The sequence below is a fragment of the Triturus cristatus genome, chromosome 6 (assembly GCF_964204655.1).
Source record: "Triturus cristatus chromosome 6, aTriCri1.1, whole genome shotgun sequence".
Lineage (NCBI taxonomy): Eukaryota > Metazoa > Chordata > Amphibia > Caudata > Salamandridae > Triturus > Triturus cristatus.
This window is the reverse complement of record NC_140589.1, coordinates 1,012,332,561-1,012,350,343: the sequence shown is the minus strand read 5'-3', so window position 1 is coordinate 1,012,350,343 and position 17,783 is coordinate 1,012,332,561. Positions and strand designations below refer to the sequence as shown.

Genomic DNA, 17,783 nt, shown 5'->3' with positions numbered 1-17,783 from the left:
GGGCATTAGAATAGGGTGTATAGGCAGAATCCTAATGGACTAAGTGGTGATGGGCAATTGTAATGTGAGACTCTAATACAGATATAAAATATTCCACTTCAGGCCACAGTTCAGCAAAAACTGACACCAAATTAGTCACAAGCCACTATGACGCAGGTCCCACAAGCTCCAATGGCCCCACAAAATATGGGTAGCCACATGTTTCATATGAATCAAACACCAAGAGCAAAATCAAATTCTTTCCAGAATCAGAACGCATTTCAGCACTTTCCCATATTTGATAAAAAGAGCTTTGTCTCTGACAATTCACAATGACCATGCTTGAGTGGGGAGGAACATTGCGTACTTGACACAGTCTTAGCGGTAGACCAGAGGGGACCATTTGTCAAAGGAGAGGTAAATAGCCACAAAGTGTAATTTTAATTTTCACAGGTGCTCCCAGTTCCACTGTTAGAACAACTGAAGTCCCAGACCTACACCTCTCAGGTGCAGATCCAAGTTGTAGGTGTTACAAATGAGCAAACAACTAACCCTGTTTCACAGAAGGTTCTTGCAAAAATAGGCTCATTAGAGGAAAATCACCAATTTGTTGTGTGGGACTCAAATCCTATAAATCTGACTTTCTGCAAATTAAATTGCACTTATTACTGTACACTGGATGGCATTGAATTTCAAACACATGATGAAGATGTAGAATTTAAAATGGGTAGACAAGAAACAGCTAAGGGGTTGTACCCGGTAAGAACAGTCAGGGATATTCCTCTTCAACTACGTGATACTGTAAAATCTGACTTATCAAAGGTGTAGAACCTGTCCAAATAATAAAACTGAATGCAGTATTTCCAAGAACGCCACTGTATAATTTTATGCCTGAGATATTGGCTGGAATCACTCCAATGACCGAATCAATGTTAAAACAAAATATTTGAAGGAAATAGGTGGACGTCCTGGCAACTCACCGATTATGGGCTTACAGAAGTCAAACAGCAAGTATTGGATTGTGCAGGACTTGCAAAAAATGATCATCAGAGTCATTCCATGTTGTCCCATAGTACCGAATCCAGCTAAAATATTATTTCAAATTCCCTGTGATGCAAATTGGTTTACTGTTATGGATCTCTGCTAGATCTTCTTCACTATTCCATTACATGAAGACAGTCAATTCCTGTTCTCATTTGTGTTCAAAGATAGAGGGCCTGAATTAGATCTTTGCGGATGGGTTTCTCTGTCACAATGGTGACATATATCCCATCTCCCAAAATATAAATCCAATAGGATATAACGGGATTTATATTTCGGCAGGCGGGATATCCGTCACCATTATGAATGAGTAACCCATCCGCCAAGATCTAAATCAGGCCCTGTGTTTTGGCATGGTGCTGAGATCCATGAGGGTATACAGAGAGCTCTTTTACTTTTAATCAGATCTTAAAGAAGAAACTTGAGACTTCAAATATGCCTTTTAACTCTGTTCTTGTACAGTAAATTGACAACCGACTTGCAGGGTCAAGTACACAAAAAGCTTGTAAAGAGGATACGATTGCTTTGCTGATACATTTGGCTGAAAATGGGCATAAATGTTCCTGAATAAGTTAACAATACCTCCAATAGAAGTCATGGTTTTAGGACATCCTATTGAAAAGGGAATAAAAAAGGCGCCACAAGAGAAAATCACAACAATTTTGAAAATGAATTCACCCAAAACATTGAGTGAGGTCAAAATGTTTTTGGGAATAGTGGGCTACTGTAGACAGTGGAGGCCCAACTTTTCCCTAGTGGCCAAGCCTTTACTGAGGCTGAAGCAATAGATGCGCTTGATCTGCCTCCACGGGATATTAACTGCTTAAAAGGGTTCCTAGAGCTGAGGGCAAGTCTCTTTCATGCCTCGGCACTGGGAATGCCTGATTACATTGAATGTTCACTTTGTTTTGCAGTGAGAGGGAAGGCTGCACTCTCTCAGTACTTATTCAATTGCATGGAAACTCTAAAATGACCTGTGGGATATTGTTCAACTAATCTTGATCCTATTGTTGCAGGACTGCCCGGCTGCCTTAAAGCAGTTGTGTCAGTTAGTGTTAGTATTGAAAGAAGTGAGAGCATAGTCATGGGACATTCTCTTACAGTGAGGGTCCCTGCCTCCATCGGGATTTTGCTCATTACTATTGAGACCCAACAATTGATAAACAGTAGACTTACAAAATACGAACAATTGATTCTTGCAGTGGAAAACATTGTACTTAAGGGAGTTATCATTGCCAAAAATAAAATTGATGGGGAAGAGGTTGAACATAACTTTCTTGATGTTACGAATCTATGCACCAAGCCAAGAGCTAACATTAAGTATGAACCCCTTGATGAGTCCGATCATGTAATCCTTGTTGACGGCTCATGTCCAAGAAATAATGAGGGGACTTTGAAGGGAGCTTATGCTTTTTGTACAATTCAGGACGTGGTAGACACGTCCTGGCTTCAAGGTGTTATCTCTGCACAAATGGTGGAATAGATTGCTCTTAGCCGAGCTTGCTATCTTTCAGCGTAACTGAGGGTAACTAAATTTAAAAATAGTATGTATGGCTTTGGTGTGGTTCATGATTTTAGACAGTTGTAATCACAAAGAGGATTGATGACTACATCTGGATCTCTAATCTGGAATGGTGAATATGTGATAAGATTGTTGGAGGCATTACAATTGCCACAAGAAAATGTAGAAGGATGTTTTAAAAATGTAAATGTCATTTGGGTTTCACTTGATGGAAGACCCTTGTTGCTAGATAGCTTGTGTTTTTCCTGATGAGACATATTCATGTCCCTGTACACATTGGAAGGAATGCAATGGTGAGATCACTTAGGCAGAACTGGATTAAGCCTCAATTTAGAGTACTAGCTGAAGAACTATGCCATAGCAGGTGAATGTAGGGATAACAACTCCCGTAACATTGAGCCACATAGAAAGATCAGGAGGAGCCGGTTAACAGGATGCAATCGGGTTGTATCAAAATGTCTGTTTCTAACAGGCTGAGAAGTATCCTGGTTATAGTGGGCATTTTCTTCCATTGGGTCGAATGACAGCCTTGCTGTAGCCAAACTGCTGTTGCTGAAACTCATACCTAGGTTTGGACTTCTGGTTTTTCCGGAGTCATACAGAGGGACCCATTTTAATAAGGAAGTTCTTAGTATATGACACTTCAAGTGGAACAGAGAATGCATTGAAGCTACTGTCCAGAACCTTTCGGTTTAGTTGAGAAGCTTAATGGAACACTGAAATCACGTTTGGCCAAGGCTTAGTGCATCTGCTTCCCTCAACTGGCCAGATGCTTTGCCATTAGTATTGATGAGTCTCCAAAGCACCACTGACAGGACAAGATTTTCGCCAAATACGATACTCATGAGACGTGCTATGCAACTGGCTGCTGTACTTGCAAATAAGCTTGTAAATATCACAGATGACATGACTCCTGACTATTGCTAAGGTTTAGCTGATGTGGTGCACCCTATCCCTCACCAGATTGAGCTGCCACTGCCACTACTAGCCAGAAGCGGTGTCACGATCTCTATCCCAGCATCAGGGCCCTTGTAAAAAGCACATTTGAAAAGCCTTCTGGGTGCCAAGGTGGAGAGGGGCTTATTAATTGACAGTAATTACTAACACTGTGCAATTACTAACACTGCATCCCACACCCAGAAATTTGAGGCATCCGCTGGATGAGGTGGTGGCAGTTGAGCCAAGTCAGAGACCTTATGAGCCCATATGTCGTGAAGGACCAGAGGGGGGTGATGTTCAACAGAATTCCTTACCTGTGCAAGTTGCTGAAGTCTCGCAAATTGGTATAGAAATATCTCCTGATGAAGATTTTAGTCATGGAAGAATGGGAGCTACTACTTAAGGAGGATATGAGATGGTGTAGTATTTACAGTACCATGGCAGTATGTGAAAAACTGAAGGGTAATTGTAGTGGAGTTACTACTATGTAACAATTTTAATTGCCATGAATTAGTATATAATTTATTATGAAGGTTATAATATGAATGTCATTCCCTTACAGGTTTTATTTATGTTGATTTATTATATGTTGTAGACTGTTTGCGTGTGTCCTGAAGAAGTTGGCCAAAATAGTGAGACCCACTGAAACGCGTCGACAAAATTGGCAGTACTGAATCTGTGAAATATTGTGTGTACAAGAGATGATGATTGCTACACCATACCAATTATTACATTTATAGGTCAAAAGGATCATTATGTTTGCATAGACAATTGCTGCTGTCCTCTTTGTCTATCCCTACAGTGCTGTTTTGTAAGGTTTTAATTGCAAAACATACATGTATATGTCTTTCTTGTAATAATTATTTTTACCTGACATATTTATTATAATCACAAGTGTGATATTTTTGATGTATACCTTGAGCATTTTCAAATCCACAATGGAAAAAAGCTATATGAAAATATCTGATTAAAATTTGGTGTCTTTTAATACTGATGTGGTACTGGTTCTATAGATTGAATGGAATTGGTAATTTTGGCCCTCAGGGTGCTTGAGGTGTGATCGTTGAATATTTGTGGATTGATGGCTTCCCAGGAGGAGAGTTCACTTTACAAGCCATACTAAGACAGCCTTTGATTAAAACACGGGAAACTAAATTATAAAATATAACTTAGCAATTGATACCTAATTGATTCAAATCACTGGTATCTGATTCTACAAAAATGAACTGTGTCTAAATTGAACTATAAAGACTGTGATAAATTAACATGACCAATATATTCTAACAAAGACAAATAAAAAGAGTTAAGAAAAATTCCCTGGGGCCAAGTTTACAGTAGAAGGGTAAGGCTAACATACTTAGAATAAAAAGGAGTAGGGCTATGGATACCACAAGAAGGCTATTGTCAATAAGCTGAATGACATAACCACAAGTTAACCATCAAAGGTTTGGCTCAACTTGCACAGGTAAAAGACAACGCAGAACATTTAAATCTGCCTGCTGCTACATTGTACTAAAGGCCTGACTGTAGACAAACTTGTGTTCTCTTGCCAATGCTTAGTGTGCACTAGTAATAGTTGTCACACTAATAGCTGTTATGATAGTCTTTATAATTCTTTTAATTAGTATGAGTTTTACCCAGAGACAGACACCTTAGATGGGCACCTATATCACCTGTACATACAATAGATGAGAGAAAAGTAAAAGCTTAATTTAAAGATACTACAAATGGAGATTTCACATACGAAGTTGTTAGTTTTGGAATGCACAAACGCTTAGATACTAATAATTGTTATGTTTGTGCATATCTACCTTCTTCAGCTGCTGAGGATGTAACTTACCATCATAATCCACTTTCACATACAGTTACATGTAGTATATTACTTAGCTTATTTTATACACAGAATCATTTTGAATATTATGTTTCTAGTTATGATTTTATCCTTTCTATTGTTCCCCTTCACAAAATAATGAACCCTCATCCACAAGCTAAGTAATGGAGGTAGCTTGACATTTCTTTAGATCCCCTACAAAGATAGCCAATTTTAAAGCATATGAAAGATGAGTATAAAAAGAAAATAACATACCTCAAATTGAAGTTAGACAGACAACAGAGAGGGAAATGATGTATTTATAAGAGAAGAGATCAAATCAGAATCAGAAACATGAGGATAAGTAGCTGTGAACATACATTTCAAGATCTTGGAGACTGTTAAAATATGAACTGGGGATCACCCAGTTATCACTGGAGTACATTTTATGAATGAGCAAGATGCATTTTTCCAATTGCCTGCTGATTGGGAGAGTGTTTGTTATTTAGCATTATTAATCTCTATAACACATCATATACACAGTATAGATGCTATAACAATGAATCAATCTTACAGACATAAACACAGTACCATTGATGAGACACAATTAGTGGGAGATATTTTTGGGGCAATCATTCCCCCAGTAGGAGTAGTTCTAAATGATGAGAAAATTAGAAATGTTTCTGCAGCAGTCGATAAGTTAGCCATTAGTACATCTGGTGCTTTACTAGCAGTCAATAGAGAATTAGTAGCTATTAGGCCAATGGTTTTATAGGATTGATTAGCTTTGAATATATTGCTGGCAGAGAAGGGTGGAGTCTGTAAGATGTTCATGGCGCAACACTGTTTTTCAAACAAATCTGAAGACAGTAAGATAATTGCACAAATAACTTTTTTGACCTAAAACTTAAACTAAAGACTTTATAGACAACTAGTGTGTTAGAAACCATAGGCAAAGGAGCTAACCTATAAGTAACTGGTTTGGAAATATTGGTAGTTGATTTTTAGGGGTCATATTAAAGTCTATATTGATTCTTTGCATTTGCTTAATATGATTATTTGATATGTAGCTAGGTTTACCTAACAGTCAGAAGAAATAAAGAAAAAGGGAAGAAACAGAAATGGAATAAAGAAAGAATAAGGCTTATAAGAATTTGAACGAGGGGGAAACTTAAATAAATAAAATATATGACTCAGCAAAAAGGGAAGGTGCTCCTCAGAAATTCATTTGTGATAAAAAGTGATGGCTGTTCTTACTGTCAGATGGGGAGCGCGATGGAGCGGAAAAAATGCATTTAAATGGAAAGTATAAAAGTTTATACTACGTATATTTAATAAAAAAATTGGTCGGTACTCATAAATAGGCATTGCAAGCATATAAAAAATATTAATGCACTATACTAAGTTAGTCTAACTACTGATGCCATATTACCATTGATTTATATATTAGGTTTGAAAGGCCTGTTTTTCATATTGACTGTTGTTTTGCAACAGATGTTTTCACTCATCTGCTGCAAATGCTGTAATTTTCCAGAAGGCTTCTGTTAGTGAATAGGCATTTGTTATGTATATGTCTGTTGATTTATAGCTTAGAATACTTTCCAACTAGCAAAATTATCTATTGCTTGAATGTTAAAGCTTCATGGCACAATATTCCTTTTCTCTCATCAGAACTCTTCATTTGGGTTTCTGAACTGAAACCTTTTCATGCTTATTGAAGACATTCCCATTCTCATGCTTATGCGGGATTAGGGAATTGGGAATTCCTTTATGGAACATGTTTGCTGTATTATCGCTATTGTGTTTGTAATACTTACTAACATGGTATTTTACCTGGTTTTGAAGCACCGACTAATGAATTAGTTGAATTTGTAATAAGAATGAGGGAAAGAATAATATTTTACTGAGTAAAATAATTTAAACTTATCAGGGTGGTTAATAAAACCCTTTAACTTACACTATCTCTCTAGTAATTCTTGTGAGGTCTCAAAAGGAATTCACTGTTTATGTGGTTTGAAGTAAATGATTGTTCCTTCTCAATCCTCCTTTCAAACAAACAAAGGTCCATATGACCTATGGTGGGGTTATTTAATGATTGCTCTCAAAGACTGAGATACAAAAATCCTCGCGCTGCCAATGCTGTTGGCAAATTGGTGTTATGAGCATGTCGAGTGGCGTGGGTTATTACGTGTAGTTTGTGCACTGCTATGATTAAGTGGTGAATTTGGGTATTTTACACTTCTGAGCCAGAACTATAACTCAGTTTTAATATGAGGGGTAGGATAGATTTAATACACTATTGCTCCCTAACTCCGCCACTGGCTATGTACCTGGTAAGCATTTAACGATTTAATTAAAGAGATCATTCAAAAAATATACCCCACTAACTCAAAAATGGTAATTTCTCAACGAAATTAAAGAGTCATTCTCAAACATGCTGAATGCTGACATACTCAATTGCTGTACCTTTGAAAACTATGGAACCTTTCAATTTAAAATATCAAAATGTAAATTAAGATGTCTAACCATCACTCCAAATCATGCTTATTATTGAAATATCTTCTTGACCTATTTGAGTATTGAACTAAGAACTTTTTTAATGTCATAAGCAGACTGCTAAATCCCTTTGCTCTCAACTATCTATCACTCCATAGACATGTTCACTAACATTACCGTTTTGTGCACTCATAATATGAAATTCCCAAAAATTAAATATTTGTCCAAATTTATATTGAGTGGGCTATAATAACTATCTTCCATACAGCTGTAAGCCCCAGTCTCTACATGATAGATTATAGGTCTAACCATGGAACAACTTTACCAACATTTTGGATTTGGCATTGTCAAGAGAATGGTCTTCATAATGTCCATGCCACACTGGAATTTAAATGTGTTTTTTCTTTAACTAAAGTTGTATGTCAAACATGTATTCTTATCAGTTTTCAAAGATGGAAGAAAGGGGTGCAAAAAAGGAAATTGGTCTTGACTCCTTATATATCAACTGCTGGCAGAAATGCAGATTTAATTATGGCTCCAATTGTAAATACCCATATTTAAGGGTTAAAATAAAGCCTTTGGTAGTTAATTCTCTGTGGTCCTAATTTGGCTTTGACACATCTTTCTCTCACCTTTGTTACCTCTGCTGATAGATAAGAATGGGTTTCTTTGAGACGAGAAATTGAGCTGTGGCTTAGTCCACCCACCACGGCCATCAGTGTATTAAATGTCTGGAGGTGAAGAAGCTTCTGTATTAAAATAAATACACACAAAAAACATGTAAGGCTTTGTTGGTGTTAAGACTGATAGAAAACAACTGCAATAGGATATTAACCCATTCAATATTACGGGTGAACCATATAAATTCTATGTAAAATTTAAACATTGCAAAGAACTGAATAAGTACTTCCACTATAATCTTAAACTAGTGGGTGTTGTGGCCCTACTGCCTCCTCGTGATAATATTTCTCAGCTGTTTCTATACAGATTGTCTTGGCTTCAGGTCACATCTATCACGCTATGTTGCCAAACTGCTATAAATGAATTGGGGCACTGTGAACTTGACTGCAAACAACATTGCTTTCCTGATTGTATTCAAGATGTTAAAATAGTTGCCCTCACCTGTGCAACATGGATATATTTTGTGATAACTTCTGCACGTTGCTGTGGTGTCGGTTTGCTGAGTACCATCAACTGCACCCATTTGGAGATGCCATTAAAGAGAGCAATGGACCTCTCTAAGGTTGGGTTGTCCTCCAGACAGCCGTGTATCACATAGCTTTGGTAATCTGTGAGCTGGAAGAAGACGAAGGTCAAATACAGGAATGTACAACACATGAGTGGGCAACTAAAGTACTTATTCAAGAAGATGAAACAAAAGAGGAATCAACAGGGTCACTTTTACTCTCCTGGAGGAATAGATGCATGATCAGATACCAAAAAATAAGATAATGCAAGAGAACCCTAACCCACAACACAAGTCATCAGGAAAAGGTTTGCCTGCAATGTGCATTCAATCAATCAGTCAATACAATCTCAGTTTATATTGTTTGAAACTATACAATCACCATAAACAGGTATCATTGTCATTAAACAAATGAAATAAACTATAAATTACATGTTCTTAAATTTCTTTTCCAGGAGCATTACCACTGTCTTAATAAAAGCCCTAAAGTAAACAGAAACATTCAATATTAAAACAGGTAAAATCACCACAAATTGTACATATGTCAAAGTATGCGCCATATGCTGGACCTGGAGCATTTCAGCTGGTTTGTCTGCCTAAACTTGCCGTAATTACCGGGGCACTCAGAATTGACGCCCTGTGCATACAGGGGTTTACCTGCAAGGGAGTAGCCAAAAAATTATAATACCCCCTACTTGGAACCAAAGCTATACTGGCACTAAACAAGTGAAGCAAGTGAGCCTCAATCTCCCAAGAAGAGCTCCCCTTTCTCTTCCATCCAAGCATCTATCGATTAATTTTTTCACCCTTTCATTTATAGTTGATATGCACTGTTCCACCTTTACATTCTGTCATTTGTTTATTCTCTCTTTCACCATTCCATGCACCTATTCGCCATTTCATCCATCCACCCGTTCACACATCTAACATCTATGCATGCATCCATCCATGCATCCATTCAAATAAATGTACCTTTGTTCCATCTTACAGTACCTTTACAACCTGTCAATGTCCTAACGTAGTTAAAGCGCAACCACTACTTGAGTGGTTCCGTTCTTAATCTTGTGTCTGGAAATCCATCCAAATAATTAAAACCACCCTTGCTTCACAAATACAGTGCAGTGAGTTTGACAGAAGGCTTTTACTAAATACACAGACAAACGTTCATGTATTTCAGTTTTAGCTAGTCATTTTACTGAAATAAAAAGAATTCCCTCTTAGGAGTTGAATAACGGGACTAGTTCATCCATTTTAGTACTCAAGATAACTAAGGGCTTGGTTTAGCGAGCTGAGTAGTGTCCTTCGGGATGGAAGTGGACATTACCTCTGTAATGCCGCTGGTACTCCGCTCACCAAATTATACAGATGACAGCCCATCCTGCAGTCATCTCTATATATTCAAAGGAACCGCCTTCATGGTGGTCTAAAGTTTGGTGTACGGCTACTGACAGATTTGACACCTGTACACCAAACTTTTCATATTTATTGTTTTTCAAAAACAAACTCCCAAAGCGGGAGTTAGAGTTGGAAAAACAAAAAAAATAAAGAACCCCCGCATAACTCTGGAGTTTCCTACCATGGTGTGGGAGTCATTACTGTTTTTTCTGTCTATCACCACCAGGTATTTCCTGACAGTGCTGGCCAGGAGAAAATGCATTACACTGCTCACCTGACGTAGGTTGGATGGTGTAATGTACTTCCTCCAGTGTGCCCTAGCCCATTGGGCCATTGGAAAAATTATTCCATCGACAGAGCCAATGGGGGTTCCGAAACAGAAGACTTGAGGCTCCTGAGGGGGAGTGACTGAGGGTTTAGTGAGTACAGATGGTACTCCCTTGCATTTGTGATCGCATTTGCATTTGTGATGACGTACCCTGCCTTCCAGAGTCTACATAGGGGCCTGAGTCTGCTAGGGAACTATTCTTCAGATTTCTAAGGGCAGTTTTGTCACTGTATCCTTTTCAAATGAGGTCAGAAAATGAATACATCTACCTTTACCCAACAACAATCCACAGATCAAGATGTGTGCCTTGCACCATAACCAACCAACCTGCGAAGATAGAGACTTTGTTTTAAAACCTTCCCCTCTAAAGTCTCGAATTTAATTTTCTCACCCAATACCATTTCCTCACTTACATGCAGAGCTATTCGTTCTAAATCTCCGTCATATACTGAAAGTACAGGAGCATTTGGGAAACCTCCATATGAAGCATTAAATGTCAGCAGGCCTGCAGTCTCATTTACGGTTCTATTTATCGCTATTTGCCAGAGAACTGAAAGATAGTGTTTCCGTGAGTAGCATTCCCAAATGTTTGTATCTATCTACCCACTTTCAATTTAGTGCCACTTGCCCACTAGGAGTATTTAACTTTCTTCCCACCATACTGCAAGGGTTTAGTTTTGCCTTGACTAATCATTAACTTATTAACATGGTTTACAGAATTTTGCATTTGATTCGAAACTTCCATGGGAACCAGCGGATTACATTTTTTTATTATTTTACTATGATTCTGATACAAAGACAGCACTGTACAACATTCAGCTGTGACAACCATTAGAAAGCAACATTACTTGCTTTTTTCGCAAATCTGCTTTATGAATAATTTTTTGGATAATTGATTTGCCTTTGCCGACTGTATGTAGAGTGACGTTATTATATCATTACCAATAAAGTATTAAAAATTTAAATGTAGAGCATAACTAGAATGTCTAACATACTAAACCACGATCCTTTAGCTGTAAATGTCGATAAGGGAACGTTAGGGTGTCTTAATGTAGCCATTTAACACAGACCTCAGGGTTATATATACAATCCTTCCTTTTTCTCCTCATACTCATGCTAACACATTTACTCTCACCCATTTTGGGACTCATTAGTAGTTTTTCAATAATGAAACGTATAATGATATATAATTTGGATTTACCCAAGCGGACATAGTTGCCACTTTGGAAATAACTTTTTTCTGATTTCCTATTTATCAGTGAAAAGATGTTCCCTTGTGCACCCGGAATTCCAAATTACCTTAGGTGAATAACATTTTTTTTTTCAAATCAAGAGGATTCCACTGTTTGTAGTGTTTCAGTATAGTATATTAGGCACAGATGCAGGTTTGGTGGATAACTAATGTGCCTTAAATTTTAAAGTTTTCGATCCAAAATGTCCCTTAGTACAGACATTCAAGAACAAAATGAGCACATAGTCCTGATGATATTGTATGTCATACCCACTATTCTTTTAAGCATTAATATTATCAGTATTAATATGACATTTTAAAAATACTGCATTGATATAATTTGAAGGAATGGATAAGCCTTATTCGAGTAAAGAAATAGACACCGAAATTTAATTGCAGCAAATTTATAATGAAATCAAGAAACATACAATGGGATTAAGAAATTCTATATATGGATATGCTTGGCAGAAGCACCTTTGTACAAACAATCAGAATATTTATTTGTATTTCTTGCCCATAGACATTTCATTTGTTCAGACACTTCTCAACAGTTGTATTTATTTTGCTTTTATAAAGTGCAGTACACTGCTTGAGAGCATTGTGTTTAAAAAAGGTGTTTATGTCTCGAACGCAATGACCACACTGCAACGTTGAGATGAACTGCTACGAAGATGACCAAAATTTGCTAGAAAAGATAGATTAAAGTATTTTTCTACACTTTTGAAATCACTGTTCAGTGCAAGAGACAGAGAATGAGAATTCCATGGGGGAAGAACCGGCAAGGTTTTACTCCAAAACTCTAGAGACATCATGTTTCTGCATTTTTAGGTCGAGCATCACCGCGCATGCGCTGTATGCAAGACCTGCTGTAATCACTCTACTGAGTGCTATTACAGCTGCTTCTTTCCATTGGTTAAAAACTCTAGTGCTCTTGTTTTCTGGCTCCTTATTGGCCGGTGCTTCCGATCCATCACTTCCGTTTGTAAGCGAGGAGCACCGGCCAACTACAGTATCCTTACACTTTTGGCTTTTATCTTTATGTTTAGAGACTATCTTTTTTTTTTTTTTTAAATAAGTATAGCACCCATAGGCCGTAATGCTTTCCTGTAAAGAATATCCCTCTCACCTCTCAAACAGCATTGAAGAGCAATTACCATGGCTTTTAATGTATTTATTTAATAAGGCGCTCGTAACGCTTGTTGACAGCTTCTTATGTTTCAGTTTAACAATGGCGACACGGGCCTTTCTTTCAACATGGCTCGGGTTTTAAAAAAATTTTAACAGTCGCTCGCAATCGCCGTGCTTTTAATTACTTTATTTAATAAGGCACCAGTAACTCTTGTTGACAGGTTCTTGTGTTTCAGTTTAACGAAGGCGACATGTGCCTTTTTTCAACACGGCTCAGGTTTTTAAAAATTTGTACCAGTCACTCGCTATCGCCGTGGCTTTTAATGTATTTATTTCATAAGGCACCCATAACGCTTGTTGACAGCTTCTTATGTTTCAGTTTAATAAAGGCGACACTCGCCTTTCTTTCAGCACGGCTCGTTTGAAAAAGAAATTGTAACAATCACTCGCTAAGTGAGATTTTGAATAACTAGTCTCTAGCAGCTAACAACCCCCTCTTCCGCCTCTCAGCAGAACAGCGCTCCCCCTCCCAGCCAGGTGGCGCGAGGCACAGCAGACCTGGCTACCATGCTTCACCTCAATACCCTGCCCCGCTCAGATATTGCCCAGACGCCTGTCCCATCCCGTCTGCTGATGAGGGGAAGAATGCAGACTGCGATCACCACCTGCTATGGAATGCCTCTGCCTCTCTTTTTTTCGGTTGGACCATCATTTTGTTTTAAATAGACGCAACAAATTATGCTATGGGACGCTGTGACATTTCTACATAAACCAGAGAGATAACAAGCCCGCCCTTGAAGGCTTTGACATCTGCCTGCTGCTGTCCTTGGGTGTCTGTTTGTCCTCTCTACTCTTATTTGTGGCTGTTTTGTTGGTGGGGGCTGTCTTGGGGCCACCTTTTGAACGCAAGACACAAAATGCCCAGCTGCTTTAAGGTAGGAGAAGGTGGCATTGTGGTACGGTTGTGCACTTACGAGGCGAGTCGATGAAAAGAGGCTAATGTTAAATGGGGGCAGAGTGACGGCCTGCAAATGCTGAAAGGAAGCACACTTTACACGTCTGATTTAAAGTTTTTCTGCATTCAGAACTCTATGTCTATGTCTATGTATTGGTTTTTGTAAGGCGCGCATATCACCCAAAGGTCTCATAGCGCCGACAGATGTTCAGATGGTAAGGTAGGAGGCAAGCAGAGTTAAAATAGCCATGTCTTTAAAAGTTTGCGGAATTTCTGATGGCTGGGTTCAAGTTTTATGTGCAAAGGTAGAGTATTCCAGCTTTCTGGGGCAATTTTGGAGAAGGATCTGTCTCCATTTTTGACGGTTCTTACTTTGGGGACCGCTAGGAGGTGAAGACTGGACGATCTAAGTGTTCTAGCAGGGCGGTAGTTCATCAATTTTTTTGCTAGGTAGGCAGGACCATTGCCGTTCAGGGATTTATGGACTAGGCAGCACATTTTAAACTTAATACGTTTTTTGATGGGGAGCCAGTGAAGCGTCTTCAGACAGGGGGCAGAGGAGGTGCGGGCGGGTAGATCGAGGGCCATTCTGGCTACTGTATTCTGAAGAACCTGTAATTTATTTAGGAGGTTCTCATTGATGGAGGCAAAAAGAGCATTGCCATAATCCAAGCGACTAATGATTAGTCCCTGGATTAATGGTAGGCGAGAGGACAGAGGAATCCACTTAAAGATTTTCTTTAGGTTGCGCAGGAGACCGAAGCTGGTATGAGAGATGTTATTAATGTGTTCTGTCAAGGTAAGTTTATTGTCTAGCATTATGCCCAAGTTGCGGGCTGCTGGTTTAGGAGGAGGACAGGCACCCAACGGTGCTGGCCACCATTCGTCGGACCAATGCTTGTGAGCATTGCCAAAGAGCATGATCTCCGTCTTAGACGCATTCAGTAGAAGATAGTTCTCTGTCATCCAGTCCTTAACTGCTAGCATGCAATTTTGGAATCTCGATTTGGTGTCGGTTGCGTTTGGTCCCAGGGTAATAAGGATTTGAGTGTCGTCTGCATAAGACACGGTCTCAAATCCGTAGGCTTTAATTAATCTTGCAATGGGAGAGACATAAAGATTAAAAAGCGTGGGGCTCAAAATAGAGCCCTGGGGCACACCTTTGTCTGCTTCCTGATTGGCAGATGAAAATTTGCCAATCTGAACCTTTGAGGTACGTCCGGTTAAGTAGCTTTTGATCCATGCCAGGGCTGAGCCCTCGACACCAACCTCAGTCAGCCGTTCTATCAGAATGCTGTGTGAGATGGTGTCGAAGGCTGCGGATAGGTCTAGTAATATTAAAATGGCTGATTGTTTGGCATCCAGTGCCAACCTGATGTTATCGACTGTTTCAAGTAGGGCTGTTTCGGTGCTATGGAATGCCCTAAAGCCAGACTGGGAAGGATCTAGAATTTTGTTGGACTCAAGGTGTTTAATGAGCTGAGTATTAATTAGGGATTCCATGACCTTGCCAAACAGCGGAAGCAGCGAGATGGGCCTGTAATTCATAGGAAGGGACGGATCGGCAGAGGGCTTCTTCAGGATAGGTCTGACGATGGCTTCTTTCCAGTGTGAGGGGACCGTTGAGTGAGCAAGTGAAAGATTAAAAATTTTAGTTAAGTGAGGTACCAAGATGGGCGCAATTTTAGATAGGAGGAGAGAAGAGGCTGGATCAGCAGGGGAGCCTGACTTAATTCTGTTCAGGGTGTTAGCGACTTCTTCATCCGTAAATAAGTGGAATTGGCTAAGGGTTGTGATGGGAACCGGCAAGGATATATTGACGGGTGAGTCAGGTGAGGAAGTAGAAACATTGGGGTTAGTGAATGATTTGTAAATATCGTTTATTTTATTGTGGAAAAAAGACGAAAGGGTGTTAGCCCATTCCCGGGACTCATTTGTGACAGGTTGACAGGTTAAGGGGTTGGAGAACTCTTTGACTATTTTATGGAGTTCTTTGTGCGAATTAGCGGCCTGGTCTATCCTATTCCCCAGATAGGCTTTTTTGGCTAGCGCTATACCGCTCATATATTGGTGGTGAAATTTTTTATAATGAGACCTGTCACTGGGGTCTTTGGTGCGGCGCCACTTGCGTTCGTGGGCTCTAACAGCCAGTTTCATGGTCTTCAGTTCAGCAGTAAACCACGGGGACATTTTATTAGGACATCTCTTAAGTTTATTGGGGGCGATTATGTCGAGAGTAGCAGTGATGGCTTGTTCTAACTCGATGGCTGCCAGGTTAGGGTCATTGAGCATTTCCGTGGGAGGGGGGGAAAAATGGGAGGAAAATGCTGCGGAGTTAATCCTGTTCCAAGGTCTACTCAGGATAGAGTTTTTGCTGGGTTGGGGAATAGGTGAGGTAAGTTGAATCTGAAAATGAATTTGAAAATGATCAGACCAAAGGACGGGTTCAGAACAGACAATCGTTATTTTACTGGAGTTAGTGAAAAGGAGGTCTAGTGTGTGCCCGGCAGAATGGGTGGGGCCAGTTACTAGCTGGTCAAGGCCTAACGCATTCATACTGGAGATGAGCTCGACTGTGTAAGGGTCTTGTGCAAGTTCAGTGTGATGGTTAAAATCGCCTAATAGGAAGAAGTTGGTCGAGGATAGAGCATGAGAGGCGATAGTTTCCGTAAGTTTATTTACGAAATTAGCTTTAGTTATTGGAGGTCTGTAGAGGAGGGCTCCTTTCCAGGCTTCTTTGTTCCCGAGCGTTACCGTAAAAGTACAGATTTCACCCCATTCGGCGGTAAGTGAATTGACTAGGTGAAGCTTGATGTTGTCTCTGTATACGATGGCGATTCCACCGCCTCTTTTGTCTGGCCTATCCAGTCTGGAGATTTTATATTCCTGGGGGAGGGCGGTTGCAATATCTGGCAGTGAGGACTCTGACAGCCAAGTTTCTGTAATAAAGAAAAGGTCGGGCTTATCAGAGTCTAGGAGTGACCAGATTTCCAGGGCGTGTTTGGGAAGGGATCGAACATTGCAGTATAAACAGGAGAGGTACATCGGTGTGACAGGAAGGGGTATCCTGGTGGTAAGAGCGTTTACAGGGCGTTTTCCCCGAGACGATAGTCCGGCCGGTTCTATGTTGCTGGAAGCAGGGGAGGCATGACCGGCAGTGCTTGTGAGTGGGCTGCTGGTGTTCATGGCCAGTAGATCCCGGCGGGAGTATGTAATAGGAGCCATGGAAGAGAAGATGTAAATGGGCAGGGGTTCTGGCGTCTGGCGGCGATCAGGCGCGGACGGGCGCAGACGGGCTTGCCTTTGGCGCGCCTTCGGCGCGCCGCTGGCGCGCCCGCTGCGCGCGTCCGCTCTGCGCACTCGGTTATAAGTGGGGAGTGGGCGGGACCGCACAGGTGTGGAGCGCTAACTTCCTCTCTCACCGGAAGTGAGGATTGTAATCTCCGGGTCAGCCCCGCCGCTCAAACGACACAAGCCGCGGCGGACTGGGGGACACCAATGAGGTGAATCAAGCAGAAAAACGGTGAGCAGTGAGCTTTAAAAATACAATAGGCAATATTAAAAAAGTCACACGCTAAAAACAATTCTGCTGGCCACCTACGTGGACTCAAGGTGGAACGATCTGTAGTGTGCGTCCGCTCTGCGCACTCGGTTATAAGTGGGGAGTGGGCGGGACCGCACAGGTGTGGAGCGCTAACTTCCTCTCTCACCGGAAGTGAGGATTGTAATCTCCGGGTCAGCCCCGCCGCTCAAACGACACAAGCCGCGGCGGA

General features: G+C 40.3%; 1 protein-coding gene across 4 annotated transcripts in view; it reads right to left on the bottom strand.

Moving 5' to 3' along the window:
* The window catches only part of RASGRP3 (RAS guanyl releasing protein 3), a 540,454-nt gene that overhangs the window by 249,561 nt on the left and 273,110 nt on the right, over positions 1-17,783 (bottom strand). For all 4 annotated transcript variants that reach the window (XM_085611793.1, XM_085611797.1, XM_085611795.1 and 1 more), the window contains 2 exons: positions 8,910-9,083; positions 8,420-8,536 (listed from right to left, as the gene is read on the bottom strand). In XM_085611793.1, the coding sequence (XP_085467919.1) occupies positions 8,420-8,536; positions 8,910-9,083 (291 nt within the window). The remainder of the gene's footprint in view (positions 1-8,419; positions 8,537-8,909; positions 9,084-17,783) is intronic.